This window comes from Salmo trutta, chromosome 15 (assembly GCF_901001165.1).
Source record: "Salmo trutta chromosome 15, fSalTru1.1, whole genome shotgun sequence".
Taxonomy (NCBI): domain Eukaryota; kingdom Metazoa; phylum Chordata; class Actinopteri; order Salmoniformes; family Salmonidae; genus Salmo; species Salmo trutta.
Genome location: NC_042971.1, coordinates 9397693 through 9412021, shown reverse-complemented (window position 1 = coordinate 9412021; position 14329 = coordinate 9397693). Strand labels below are relative to the sequence as shown.

The following is a 14329-nucleotide window of genomic DNA, read 5'->3' as shown; positions in this document are numbered from 1 at the left end:
GCAGGCTCCGGACCATGGATTATCACTGGAGGCTTCTTGCCATGGATCATCACTGGAGGCTTTGTGCCATGGATTATCACTGGAGGCTCTGGGCCATTGATTATCACTGGAGGCTTCGTGCCATGGATTATCACTACAGGCTCCGGGCCATGGATCATCACTGGAGGCTTCGTACGTGGAGCCGGAACAGGTCTCACCGGACTGAGGAGACGTACTGGCAGCCTGGTGCGTGGAGCTGCCACAGGGCTTACCAGGCTGGGGAGACGCACTGGAGGCCGGGTGCGTGGAGCAGGCACAGGATATACTGGGCCGTGGAGGCGCACTGGAGGTCTGGAGCGTAGGGCTGACATAACCCGTCCTGGCTGGATGCTCACTTTAACCCGGTAAGTGTGGGGTGCTGGCACAGGACGCACTGGGCTGTGAAGGCGCACTGGCGACACAGTGTGTAGAGCCGGCGCAGGATATCCTGGGCCGAAGAGACGCACCGGAGACCAGGAGAGCTGAGCCTGCACAATCTGTCCTTGCTGAATGCCCACTCTAGCACGGGAAATGCGGGGCGCAGGCACAGAGCGCACCGGGCTGTGAATGCGCACTGGAGATACAGTGCGCATCACCGCATAACATGGTGCCTGACCGGTCGCACGCTCACCACGGTAAGCACCAATCTCCACGTGTGCCCCCCCAAAATATTTGGGGGAGCTGCCTCTCAGGCTTCCGTCGTTGCCGTGACTCCCGATCTCGTCGCCGTTCTTCCCTCGCTGCTTCCACCTGTTCCCATGGGAGGCGATCCCTTCCGGCCTGGATCTCCTCCCACGTCCAGGATCCTTTGCCGCCCAGGATGTCCTCCCATGTCCACTCCTCCTGGCCACGCTGCTTGGTCCGTTTTTGGTGGGATCTTCTGTCACGCTCGTTGTTAGAAGGAGAAGTGGACGAAGGCGCAGCGTGAGTATCGTTCCACATCTTTATTAATATGTGAAACTTCACAAGACATACAATAAACTATAAACAAAACAACAAACCGTGACGACAGAGGTGCAACATGCACTAACTCAAAATAAGATCCCACAAACACAGGTGGGAAAAACAACTACTTAAATATGATCCCCAATAAGAGGCAACGATGACCAGCTGCCTCTAATTTGGAATCATACAAAAACCCCAACATAGAAAAAAGAAACTAGAACACAACATAGAAATAAATAAACTAGATAAACCCCCCAGTCACCCCCTGACCTACTCTACCATAGAAAATAAGAGCTCTCTATGGTCAGGACGTGACAAGCCCATCCATTATCTCAGTCAATCATGGCTAACGGGAAGGTTCCTGACTTTTTCTATGACTAAACCATAGTATTTACAGATGGCGTACAAGTTTGTTTTTAAGGCACATGAAAGTTCACATGTTCCAGAAGGCATTTCTTCCTTTTTTTTAAAGTTTACGTTCAAATGCCTCTCCTGTGAAGTAGTGAAGCGTGACATACGCCTATGTTTCTTGAAACGAGTCACGTAGTATTGATAAGGATATTGAAACTCAAAGTGAGAAGTAGGATATTGGAGAGGATATTCTTCCAGCGCATTCATTCATTATTGATGATGTTTAATAAAACCTTGAAAAAATTTTGCTTATACTTTTCTTACGAAGCAATCCTCCTCCTCCGACAATAAAGCAATAATTATAGTGTCAGCACAAAATGAAAAAGAGAATGGAGAGAGAGAGAATGAGAAAGAGAGCTCAGCAGAGAATAATACTGCTTCGCCCAGGGATATCATAAGGACAATAAGCAATTCTAAATAGCACATCCCTCCTCCTTTTTTTCTCGCTCTTTTTCTCTCCTTCTCTATTTCTATCTCCCTATCTCGCTCTCTCTTTAATTCTCTCTCTCTTGTGGGAGCTAAACTCATTCTTCTAATAACCAAGCCTGTATGAGAGCCGCAAAAGAAGAAAAATGAGCCTCTCACCAAATTGCAGAGCATCGCTGTGCTGCCCCCCCCCCCATATACCCCCAAACACCCCTACCCTCCTCACACTTATAAAACTCTCCTCCTCCCCCTCTCTCCCACCTTTAGCCTCTCTCTCTCTCCCCTCCTCAGATTTCTCCAAACATCCACTGCATTGCAGGTATTGTCTACACATGAATAATGTACGGTTAGATAGGGGGAGAAGGAGGAGGCGGGTGCATCCCTAGAGTTAGCCTCCTGTGATATGCTCTACTGTGTGTGTCTGTCGGGGCATTGGAGGAGGCGGTGGAGGGGGAGGGGAGCTTTTTCCGATGCAGTTGTAACAATCTGAACTATGGTGTCCACCAACCAATACTCACTTTACTACACTGCCAACATAGAAAAGTCACTTTGTAACAACAGAAGATTACGTTTTCTTTGGTTTGGGCTACCATTTGAAGTATAGAATAGCACTGTATATCCCTTCAATTAGGAGAAAAGGAGGGAGGAGAGCGATAGAGGAGGGTGTTAATAATGTAGGGTTCTAAGACTTGATGGTATGAAGATAGTCAAGAACAAAAAAGACACAGACTTGAAACCAAGTTCAGGTTATTTAATAACGACTGGTCGTGGAAAAGAGCATTACAAGCATAGGCTTTTGTCTGAACACACTATATAGAGGAGGCTCTCCCTCCTTACATCCTGTGGGATCTCTGCCTAAACAGAAGCATAAATTACAATAGGCCAACCCAATGTATACATTAAACCCACATTCCTTGTCTTACGAGGGTGGGTCTTTCTAACACTGATGTCCCCCCAGCTAAACCTCTCCAGTTCAGGGGCGGCAGGTAGTCTAGTGGTTAGCCGAAAGGTTGCTGGATCGAATCCCCGAGCTGACAAGGTAAAAATCTGTCGTTCTGCCCATGAACAAGGCAGTTAATCCACTGTTCCCCGGTAGGCCGTCGTTGTACATAAGAATTTGACTTGGCTAGTTAAATAAAGTTTTAAAAAGTATAAATAAAAATGATAAATAAAATAACCTAAGCCATAATGGTGGTGGGCTAACAGACTCCCAAAGGCCCCTTGACTCCTGAGGGTCGACCGGTGTTCCTCCAATAGACTGAACAACTCACAAGGGCACAAAGGCACAGAGGGTGTAGTCTATATGGTAGACTGTATGGTTAATATAGGCTACTATTTGGTTATAGCCCTATAATAAGAAGACCACTATCAGGGGACATTGTGTTTGACAATTGATGGGAGTAAAATAAATGAAAGGCGAAGCCTCGTTAGAGCCCCCAGGCTGTTCTCTCTGGTAGAACAACAACATGGTTTACATCCCAAAAGGTACCCTATTCCCTAGTTAGTGCACTACTTAAATAGGGAATAGGGTGCCATTTGGAACAACCACATGGTCTCATAGCCTAGACGCCACAACAATTCTTCACTGGCCCTATATTACTCTGACAGCTTTATTAGTCTCTTTCTCTTCACTAGCACAGACCTGACATAGTTTTTGTGTTCCTCTCTCCTTGTGGTACATGTGCCAGGTGTATTATGTGTATGTGTCTATGTTCACATAAGGAGAATACAGTGTTGTGTAAAAAGAGGGAAAGAAGAGCTTTTGTTGTCCAGTCTGACGTATCACCGTGGCAACAGTAGTGTGAACGTACTAAGGACTTTGAAGTACTGTATGTAGTCAGTCAAGCATATATCCCCTCATTATATATCCCCTCATTAAGGTCTAGAGAGATGGTCAGGCTAACTGGAGTTCAGTGTGTGTAACAGAGGTTTAATCATTTGAATAAAAATAACATATGCCATTTAGCAGACGCTTTTATCCAAAGCGACTTACAGTCATGCGTGCGGTCCTGGAAATCGAACCCACTGTCCTGGCATTGCAAGCACTACTGACTGAGCTACAGATGACTCAGGTTTCTCTTTCTCTGTAGGTCGACGTCTGGTTCCAGGAGAAAGAGGAGATACAGGTGAGGATGCAGATCAATGAAGTACTCTGTGTACTGTACAGTCCACATCACATAGGTTTTACAGTCAGGGATGCTAGGTCAATGACTGCTTGTTACAGTGCACGTACCTTGTTACCTGTTTAAAGAAGATGCATCAACGTGTTTCCCTTTTCAGATCCGGTAGCCCAAAGAACAAACAGAAAGACAAGAACAAAACCAGAAAGAGGTAACGATCCCTCTTTTTCATAATCTAACAATAATAGACCCTGAACTGAGAATATCTGACTGAACTGAGAAGATTTTAGATGTTTCGTAGATTTTAGTTGCGTATACAGTTGAAGTCGGAGGTTTACATACACTGAGGTTCTACAAAAATAGAACCGTTTGGCCATAATGACCATCGTTATGTTTGGAGGAAAAATGGGGAGGCTTGCAAGCCGAGGAACAACATCCCAACCGTGAAGCACGGGGGTGGCAACATCATGTTGTGGGGGTGCTTTGCTGCAGGAGGGGCTGGTGCTCTTCACAAAATAGATGGCATCATGAGGAATGAAAATTATGTGGATATATTGAAGCAACATCTCAAGACATCAGTCAGGAAGTTAAAGCTTGGTTGCAAATGGCGCTTCCAAATGGACAATGACTCCAAGCATACTTCCAAAGTTGTGGCAAAATAGCTTAAGGACAACAAAGTCAAGGTATTGGAGTGGCCATCACAAAGCCCTTACCTCAATCCTATAGAAAATTTGTGGGCAGAACTGAAAACGCCTGTGCGAGCAAGGAGGCCTACAAACCTGACTCAGTTACTCCTGCTCTGTCAGGAGGAATGGGCCAAAATTTACCCAACTTATTGTGGGAAGCTTGAGGAAGGCTACCCGACACGTGTGACCCAAGTTAAACAATTTAAAGGCAATGCTACCAAATACTAATTGAGTGTATGTAAACTTCTGACCCACTGGGAATGTGATGAAAGAAATAAAAGCTGAAATAAATAATTCTCTCTACTACTATTCTACTACTATTTCACATTCTTAAAATAAAGTGGTGATCCTAACGAACATAAGGCAGGGAATTTTTACTTGAATTAAATGTCAGGAATTGTGAAAAACTGAGTTTAAATGTATTTAGCTAAGGTGTATGTAAACTTCCGACTTCAACTGTAAGTTTAATATTTGAAAGAAACAGACAGTATCTAAATAAATGTATGCATGCCACAAGCTTGAATGTGACATGGTGTCAGTCTTGTTTCATTGAAAACGCTTCAATAGATTTCATGACTGAGTTGCTGAATGTGTTTGTGTGTCTGTCATTGTGCGTGTGTGTGCTGGCAACTCTGTTGTGTATGTGTAAATTTACGTGCGTGTGTGTGGGCTTGTGTGTGCATGCATGCATGCGTCTGTCCGAATGTTTATGTTTGTGTGCTTGCGGGCGTGTACTCGTCTGTATGCGTGTGTGTCTCTGAATGTACGTGTGTCCCACAGGTCCCCAGTAGAGTCCCCCAGTAGGAGGTCTCAGCGTAGAGGCAGCTGCTGTAGCTCCCGCAGTGCATCACACTCCTCCACAGGCCACAGCCCCTCCAAGTCCCCCAGCAGGTAGGACTCCCATTACCCCCCCCCCCCCTAGATGCATGCCTTCACTGTTTCACACACCCTTTAATCATACTCTTCTTGTTCTATTGATGTAACACTGATTTAAGGTTTGCAACAGCTTTGCTAGAGATCCATGATTATTATTTGATCAGAATGTAGTTGACTGTAGTTGACTCATGACTGACCAGTTGAAAGGGTAATGATAGCCTAGACTATAGTGTTGAGTCTTAAACAGCCTATACGTAGCTGGTATAGTATAATATACTCTTGAGTCTGTGTCATTTCAGCAGCTTGGTTCAGTACTCCTGTTTGTCCGTCTGTCCCTCCAGGCCCAACTCCAAGCACAAGACAGACGGACACAAGGCCTGTGTGAGCCCGTCCCCGTCTCCCGGTCCTGGCGGTCCTGACGGTCCTGTCACGTGGCACAACGGGCACCACCACCAAGACCACGCCCGCAACGGCAAAGCCGGCAGACTCAACCACAACCACGTGGCCGAGGGCAACAAAGGGCAAGATGTATGTAGTCTCCTCTATCTCGCCCCGCCACCTCCCTAACCCCCCCCCCACATTCTAATCTACACTCAAATGGTAACCTCCACACTGTCTCCCTCTCCTATGAACATGATTGATTTTCTTTGTGTCGGTTTGTGACATTATCTCCTCTCTCTTTATTTGGTACTATTATAGAATGACTCTTCTTTTAGTTATTCCTGTTTTTGCAGGGTAGTTTTACTCTGTATATCTTCCAACCACTTTTGTCCTCCTGTGCAATCTTGCTGCCACTAATTATTTCTGTCATTACTTTGATACTTATACCATCTCAACATTCCTTTGATGTAACTGGTTAGAGGGAGGGATGGATGTTTGAGTCATACATACGTAACGATGAGTTTGCTGTGGCCTCCTCCCAGATCTGTTTGTGCTGCCTTGCCTCCTATGGTCATTTCCACGCCAAGACAGCACAAACATGTCCACGCCAAGACAGCAAAAACAGATCTGGGACCAGGCTAAGTTTGCTGGAGATAAGAGAAAAAAAAATGAAGACTGTCTATGATCAATTCATCACTGGCCCAAGTGAGCATTTGCATGGCACATGTGATGTACCGCACAATGATAATATGGAGGTTTAGTATTAGGCTGAGTCCTAAATGACACCAGATTCCATACAGTGCATTTGGAAAGTATTCAGACCACTTGACTTTTTTCACATTTTGTTACGTTACAGTCTTATTCTAAAATGTATGTTTCCTCATCCATCTACACTCAATACCCCATAATGACCAAGTGAAAACAGGTTTTTAGAAATGTTTAAAAATGTATTAAAAATAAAAAAACAGAAATATTTTAAAAAACAAGTTTCCTCTTGGTAAATTAAATTGATTGGACATGATTTGGAAAGGCACACACCTGTCTATATAAGGTCCTACAGTTGACAGTGCATGTCAGAGCAAAAATCAAACCATGAGGTTGAAGGAAGAGCTCCAAGACAGGACTGTGTTGAGGCACAGATCTGGGGAAGGGTATCAAAACATTTCTGCAGCATTGAAGGTCCCCAAGAACAGAGTGGCCTCCATCATTCTTTAATGGAAGAAGCTTGAAACCACCTAGAGCTGGCCGCCCGGCCAAACTGATCAATCGGGGGAGAAGGGCCTTGGTCAGGGAGGTGACCAAGAACCCGATAGTCACTCTGACAAAGCTCCAGAGTTCCTCTGTGGAGATGGGTTAACCTTCCAAAAGGACAACCATCTCTGCAGCACTTCACCAATCAGACCTTGATGGTAGAGTGGCCAGACGGAAGCCACTCCTCAGTAAAAGGCACATGACAGCCTGCTTGGAGTTTGCCAAAAGGCACCTAAAGACTCTCAGACCATGAGAAACAAGATTCTCTGGTCTGATGAAACCAAGACCGAACTCTTTGGCCTGAATACCAAGCATCAAGTCTGGAGGAAACCTGGCAGTATCCCTACGGTGAAGCATGGTGGTGGCAGCCTCATGCTGTGGGGATGGTTTTCAGTGGCAGGGACTGAGAGACTAGTCAGGCTTGAGGGAAAGATGAACGGAGCAAAGTACACAGATCCTTGATGGAAGGTTCACCTTCCAACAGGACAACAACCCTAAGTACACAGTCAAGACAACGCAGGAGTGGCTTTGGGACAAGTCTCTGAATGTCCTTGAGTGGCCCAGCCACAGCCTGACTTGAACCCGATCGAACATCTCTGGAGAGACCTGAAAATAGCTGTGCAGCTATGCTCGCCATCCAACCTGACAGAGCTTGAGAGGATCTGCAGAGAAGAATGGGAGAAACTCCCCAAATACTGGTGTGCCAAGCTTGTAGTGTCATGTCCAAGAAGACTCGAGGATGTAATGTCTGCCAAAGGTGTTTCAACAAAGTACTGAGTAAAGGAATACTGAATACTTATGTAAATGTGATATTATTCTTTTTTTAAAATATAAATTAGAAAAACAGTCTAAAAACCTGTTTTTGCTTTGTCATTATGGGGCATTGTATGTAAATTGATGAGGGGAAAAAATTTGTTAATCCATTTTAGAATAAGGCTGTATCATAACAAAATGTGGAAAAAGTCAAGGGGTCTGAATACTTTTCCGAATGCACTTTATATACAGGATAGTGCACTACTTTTGACCAGGACCCATATATAGGGAATAGAGTGCCATTTGGGACAGAGCCTCAGGGTTTGCTAATGAGGTGGAAACTCTTTGGTTTTTGCTACGCAGCAAGCTCCTGCAGTGATGAAGTAGTGAGAGCTCACTTCTGAATCAGTTTAGCCAGGGAAAGGAAACAAATAATACTTTTAAAGTTTGCTTTTGCTACAGCTCCCTCAAATGTAATAAAATATGAAACAGGAGGATGCTTATGTAAAAAGTACTTATTAATAGTTCTCATGAAGGCACTGTTTTATTTTTTTGATATGCTGTAGAGTTTAGGACATTTTGTAAATGTTAGTCAAAAGTTGTCATTTGATCATGCTGATGGTAATGCTTGATAACAGCCATCAATGAAACCATCTAAGAAACAAAGATGGATGTAAAAATGTAGGTCTCAACTATGCTATTTTTACATCTGAACTCAACCAGTTCTATCTTACGTTGTCATATGAGAATGATATTATCTGGTTTGGCCTGTGAGATTGTGTGGTGATTTGAACTGAACCTAATTTATGAAATGTCCAATACTTCTAGTTTATACACGTGATTGGTTTCAGTTTGGTTACGCGTTCAGCTCTAGTGCTACCAAAGGCCTCATTACAGTCACTGAAGTAGGCTATAACATGGATACAATTGCTCAGAACAGAATGAGCGACAGAGAAGTCATTGCTGTACTGGTACAGTAGCAAGAATGATAGGTGTATAAAAAGTGAATGTATAATTGCTAGGTATTTATCACTGAAACTAACCAGACATCTTGTCTAGTTTACTCAGAATTGATTTTGTCTTCTGTCATTCTTATTCCTCCCTAACTGTCTCGTTTGGAACTGTTTCCATGCTTTGGCTCCTTTGAAAACGGTAACCCCTCCTAATCTGCTTTATTTTGATCTATCTGTTAAACAACCACAAAGAACGACAGACTGACTAGACTGTTATGTTTTAAATCACTATCTTTCAGTCGTCACCATAATCTCCCTACTATAGATGGCTCATTAGAACTGAGGTAGCATTTTGCATTTGAATCTAACTTAACCTAACTACAGCGCCTTGCAAAAGTATTCACCCCCCCTTGGTGTTTTTCCTATTTTGTTGCATTACAACCTGTAATTTATATGGATTTTTATCTGGATTTCATGTAATGGACATACACAAAATAGTCCAAATTGGTGAAGTGAAATGAAAAAAAAAAAAAATGTTTCAAAAAAATTATAGAAATGTTAAACGGAAACGTGCTGCGTGCATATGTGTTCAACCCCTTTGCTAGGATTCCCCTAAATAAGATCTGGTGCAACCAATTCCCTTCAGAAGTCACATAATTAGTTAGATTGCATACAGGTGGACTTTATTTAAGTGTCACAAAATCTGTCACATGATCTCAGTATATATACACCTATTCTGAAAGGCCCCAGAGTCTGCAACACCACTAAGCAAGGGCCACCAAGCAAGCAGCACTATGAAGACCAAGGAGCTCTCCAAACATGTCAGGGACAAAGTTGTGGAGAAGTACAGATCAGGGTTAGGTTATAAAAAATATCCGAAACTTTGAACATCCCACAGAGCATCATTAAATGCATTATTAAAAAAGGAAAGAATATGGCACCACAACAAACCAGCCAAGGAGGGCAGCCCACCAAAACTCACGGACCAGGCAAGGAGGGCATTAATCAGAGAGGCAACAAAGAGACCAAAGATAACCCTGAAGAATCTGCAAAGCTCCACAGCGAAGATTGGAGTATCTGTCCATAGGACCACTTTAAGGAATACACGCGACAGAGCTGGGCTTTACGGAAGAGTTGCAAGAAAAAAATAAGCAAACATGTTTGGTGTTTGCCAAAAGGCATGTGGGAGACACCCCAAACTTATGGAAGAAGGTACTATGGTCCAGATGAGACTAAAATGTAGCTTTTTGGCCATCAAGGAAAACGCTATGTCTGGCGCAAACCCAACACCTCTCATCACCCCGAGAAGACCATCCCCACAGTGAAGCATGGTGGTGGCAGCGTCATGCTGTGGGGATGTTTTTCATCGGCAGGGACTGGGAAACTGGTCAGAATTGAAGGAATGATGGATGGCGCTAAATACAGGGAAATATTTCAGTCTTCCAGAGATTTGAGACTGGGACGGAGGTTCACCTTCCAGCAGGACAATGACCCTAAGCATACCGCTAAAGCAACACTCGGGTGGTTTTAGGGGAAACATTTAAATATCTTGGAATGGCCTAGTCAAAGCCCAGACCTCAATTCAATTGAGAATCTGTGGTATGACTTAAAGATTGTTGTACATCAGTGGAACCCATCCAACTTGAAGGAGCTGGAGCAGTTTTGCCTTGAAGAATGGGCAACATCCCAGTGGCTAGATGCACCAAGCTTATAGAGACATACCCCAAGAGACTTGCAGCTGTAATTGCTGCAGAAGGTGGCTCCTCAAAGTATTGACTTTGGGGGGGATGAATAGTTATGCACGCTGAAGTTTTCTGTTTATTTGTCTTATTTCTTGTTTGTTTCACAATAAAAAATATTTTGCACCTTCAAAGTCGTAGACATGTTGTGTAAATCAAATGATACAAACCCCCCAAAAATCTAATTAATTCCAGGTTGTAAGGCAACAAAATAGGAAAAATGCCAAGGGGGTGAATATTTTCGCAAGCCACTGTAACAGTGTGCTCTGCTAACAAAACAACAGACATCATTTAGACCAAAGGCAATAGCCATTACTGTTTCACTTTCACTGCTGACTAAGCAACTAAATGGGGTGTAGAGCAGCCTCCGAAAACATTCTGTCTAGAATAATGAATGACAGATGATGCTATCTCCTTCAATTTCCTTTCCTTCTCAAGCTTGCATGTGTTTATGAGAGGTCTCAGCTGCTCTATTTGTCTGTCTGTCTGTCTCTTTCTCTCTCTCTTACTGCTTGTATTCATTTATGACTGTTTTATTTCCTGCTTTTTATCAATTTGAGTAGTATTTACCCCATGAAATAAATGCCCAATGCTCCTTTTCTGTCTCATTTATGTAAAAAGCACTCATATGCTTTGGAACTGGACCAAGTAGGTTAACTGGGTATGTGTACTACTAGTTTTTCTTGTCAATACAGTCTTTATAAAGCACAATGTTTTGCTCAGTGATAGTTAGCCCCTTCCTTCAGAAGTCTGAGAGAGCTCCCAGACATCAGGTGTACAACAACCCCTTCTCTCTCGCTCTAGTCTCTCTATTTTCTCTATTCACTTCCTGTTTACTACTTCCTGTTTACTGTATCATGTGACCTACATGTTGCCTCAGGTGACAGTATCATTTCTATCAGACTTTCCCTGATGTTGATATACAGTATATTCTATATCTCTGTGTTCCAAGTCAATGGGGATTGGCATGGGGAGTCTCATGTGCCATTGTTGCATAATGAGGCTCAGTGTTAGAATATTTGAGCCAATCGGTTGTGTTGAGGTGAATGTAGAATTGCTAGGTGTTTATCACTGAAGCTCAAATCTGTCAACCTTTTGACAGTTCATCCTATACCATCAGCCTTAAACAGGTTTTTGGTTCATGAGACCTCTCCTGTCAATCGCCACATACAGGGGAATTATTGTTTCTCTCTCTTGCTGACAATTCATCAGCGCGCAGACACCTTGTGTATTTGGGAGGTTGCTCGCTCAATATTGTTCATTTTGGATACCAAACCTTTCTGGGAGATCATAGATCCAACAGAAGCTAGATAATACTGTAGTATCTCTATGGTTAGCACATGTGCAGCAGCAACTTGGGTCTTTTCTGTCTCTTCTATTTTTACATCTCGGTTTGTCCTTCTGATTCTGTCTGTAGTTTTCTTGTCCAGGGTAAATTTATATCTGCTAACACACAAAAAAACAGTGATACAAATGTTGAAACTAAATAGGACCACACACAACATTTAGTAACATTGGTATTTTAAAGGGACCCAAGCCATTTTGAATGCGAGTGCCGCATTTAATTTCCCCTTTGTATTGATATTGAAATGTTCAGTACCACCCTCCCCAAGGCTCACTGTACTATTCAATTTACAAGGCTTTAAATTCACCAAGATTCACCCTTTTATTCTGCCTTAATAACAATCGCCTTGTACTAACATGGGGCACTGTAACGACCCTGGTGCATTGCTGAGCCCAAAAGGAATATGTAAGAAGTGAAAGAGGCCACAATGTGCTTTCTGAGACGGATTCAATAGCTTTCGTAAACCACAATGGGTATTGTTCTCTTGTTGAATAATATATTTTCCAAAATGTGACTGGGGTCCCTTTTAAATGTGCTGACTCTATTAGTTGTCCATTCTAGCGGTGACTGCCCCGTCCTCAGCTTCCCTCCTTCCAACACTCATCCGCTCTATCTGTCCATCCGTGTTCTGTCCATCCGTGTTGTGTGTGACACATCTTTCTCGCCCTGCGTTGTCCGGACATGCTCTTCTCCCTTCTTCTCGTCTGTCATATGCCAGCTCTGCCTGCTCTTCCTTCTCTCCATCATCCCTCCATCCCTTCTTCCTTCCTTTCCTCTAGCAATTCTATCTTAACAATGGATTTCATTTTGTTTCATGAATCACTCTATTCACTTACCCAATCTTTACCCACCTCTCCCTTTTGATGCAACCATGGCTGCATTCGAACAAGCGAAAAAGACGGCAAATCATTTTAGTTTTTAGATTCATTTTTTAACCTTTTAGTTTGATTTTGATTTTAAGTGTTGGTTTTGTTTGTCCATTTTCTTTAGCTTTTTTGTCGGTTTGTTGGTTTGTTTACCTTCTCCTCCTTAGTCTCTGGAAGAAGTTCGTGGCGTTGATACTAAAAGAGGTTCATTGTCTTTTTCCCATTTCGCTGCGGAGAACATTCCTTTTCTCCTTGTTTTCTTTTTTCTTCCTTTCCTTTTTTTTGTTGATATTGCATACGTGTCACTGATTGAAATGGAAGGTAGGTAACGCTCTGCCTTGGCACGTGGTCTTTCTTTATGCAGAAATGAGAATGTCAGAAGCACCCTCTATCTTGATGTCAATGTTTCTTTGTCTCTCTTTCTATGATTTAACCACCAGGGAACTTTAGCTTTAGGAAGTTTATTTTATCGTTCCTTTTTTCTGTTATATTTTGCTTTTAAGATTTGGATTATAGTTTATCCTTTTTTCTCTATCCTTCTTAGATGTTCATACTGAATTCAGTCCAGTATCCCACCCTATATATATATATCAAGAAGGCCCATTTCTTTGTATACTTCTTTCTGTTTTGGTAGAATGCATTTATTCCTGTTTGTCCAGCATCTCTCTGTTCACTTGGTGAAATAGTAACGTTCGTCTTATGATTTGATCATATTTATTTCCTTGATGGCTGTTTCTAACAACTGTCATCATCTGCGTCAGTGGTTGTGTTTGTTTTATATCTACAGCTCAGTCTTTTGTTTGTTTTGTGGAGAAGGTTTTCATATTCTTGTTGTTTTCAATGAAGAGTTTTAGTCATAGATCAGCGGTCAGCGTTTACAGGGGAGAAGGTTAATGCATGCAGGAGAACTCGCTGTGTTTTGATATTTACCTGCTTTGACATTTGATCTGCCTTTATATCCCGGAGACACACACAGCCGTGCAATTGCTCCACAAAAAAACATCTGCACTCCCAATACTTTGTGAAACCCCTTGCCCTGTGTACACTGCTACTACAGAATATTCCTGCGTCCTAGTTCAATGTCCTCAGCATACCTTATCTCTCAACATCGTCCACTTGCTTCAAAGCCTCCTACTGAAGATCTACCAAACACATTTGTGTTTAAAATGAAGCTGTAGTTTTAAGAATCCCATCAATAAATGTCTAGAAGTACACAATATTTGCAGAGGTTCTGTTCTCGCAGAGGACTGCTGCTTTTGCTAGAGTTAAATTCAACAGTACAGATTTTTTCATATGAATGGATATTATTAAAACAGAGAACTAAAACAGAGATCTCAACAGAGCCAATTAAAATGTCATATGCCTGAAGCTTACAGGGGATGCGCAACCCAACACTGACAAGAAATGCCTTGGTTTGAACAAACTGTAACCTAAAATACAGTACCTGGGGGTTGAAGTCCTAAACGTAACTCTCTGGAAGCCCTAAACTTAAAGGTAGACTCAGCAAGATGACATTGCTACGAGCACCACCACAGATATTGAGATGAGCGAGATGAAAG

General features: G+C 42.8%; 1 protein-coding gene across 2 annotated transcripts in view; it reads left to right on the top strand.

Moving 5' to 3' along the window:
- The window catches only part of LOC115148439 (serine/arginine repetitive matrix protein 3), a 157585-nt gene that overhangs the window by 135068 nt on the left and 8188 nt on the right, over positions 1-14329 (top strand). For both annotated transcript variants that reach the window (XM_029690330.1, XM_029690329.1), the window contains exons 7-10: positions 3891-3926; positions 4081-4131; positions 5387-5497; positions 5824-6010. In XM_029690330.1, coding sequence (XP_029546190.1) covers positions 3891-3926; positions 4081-4131; positions 5387-5497; positions 5824-6010 — 385 coding nt within the window. The remainder of the gene's footprint in view (positions 1-3890; positions 3927-4080; positions 4132-5386; positions 5498-5823; positions 6011-14329) is intronic.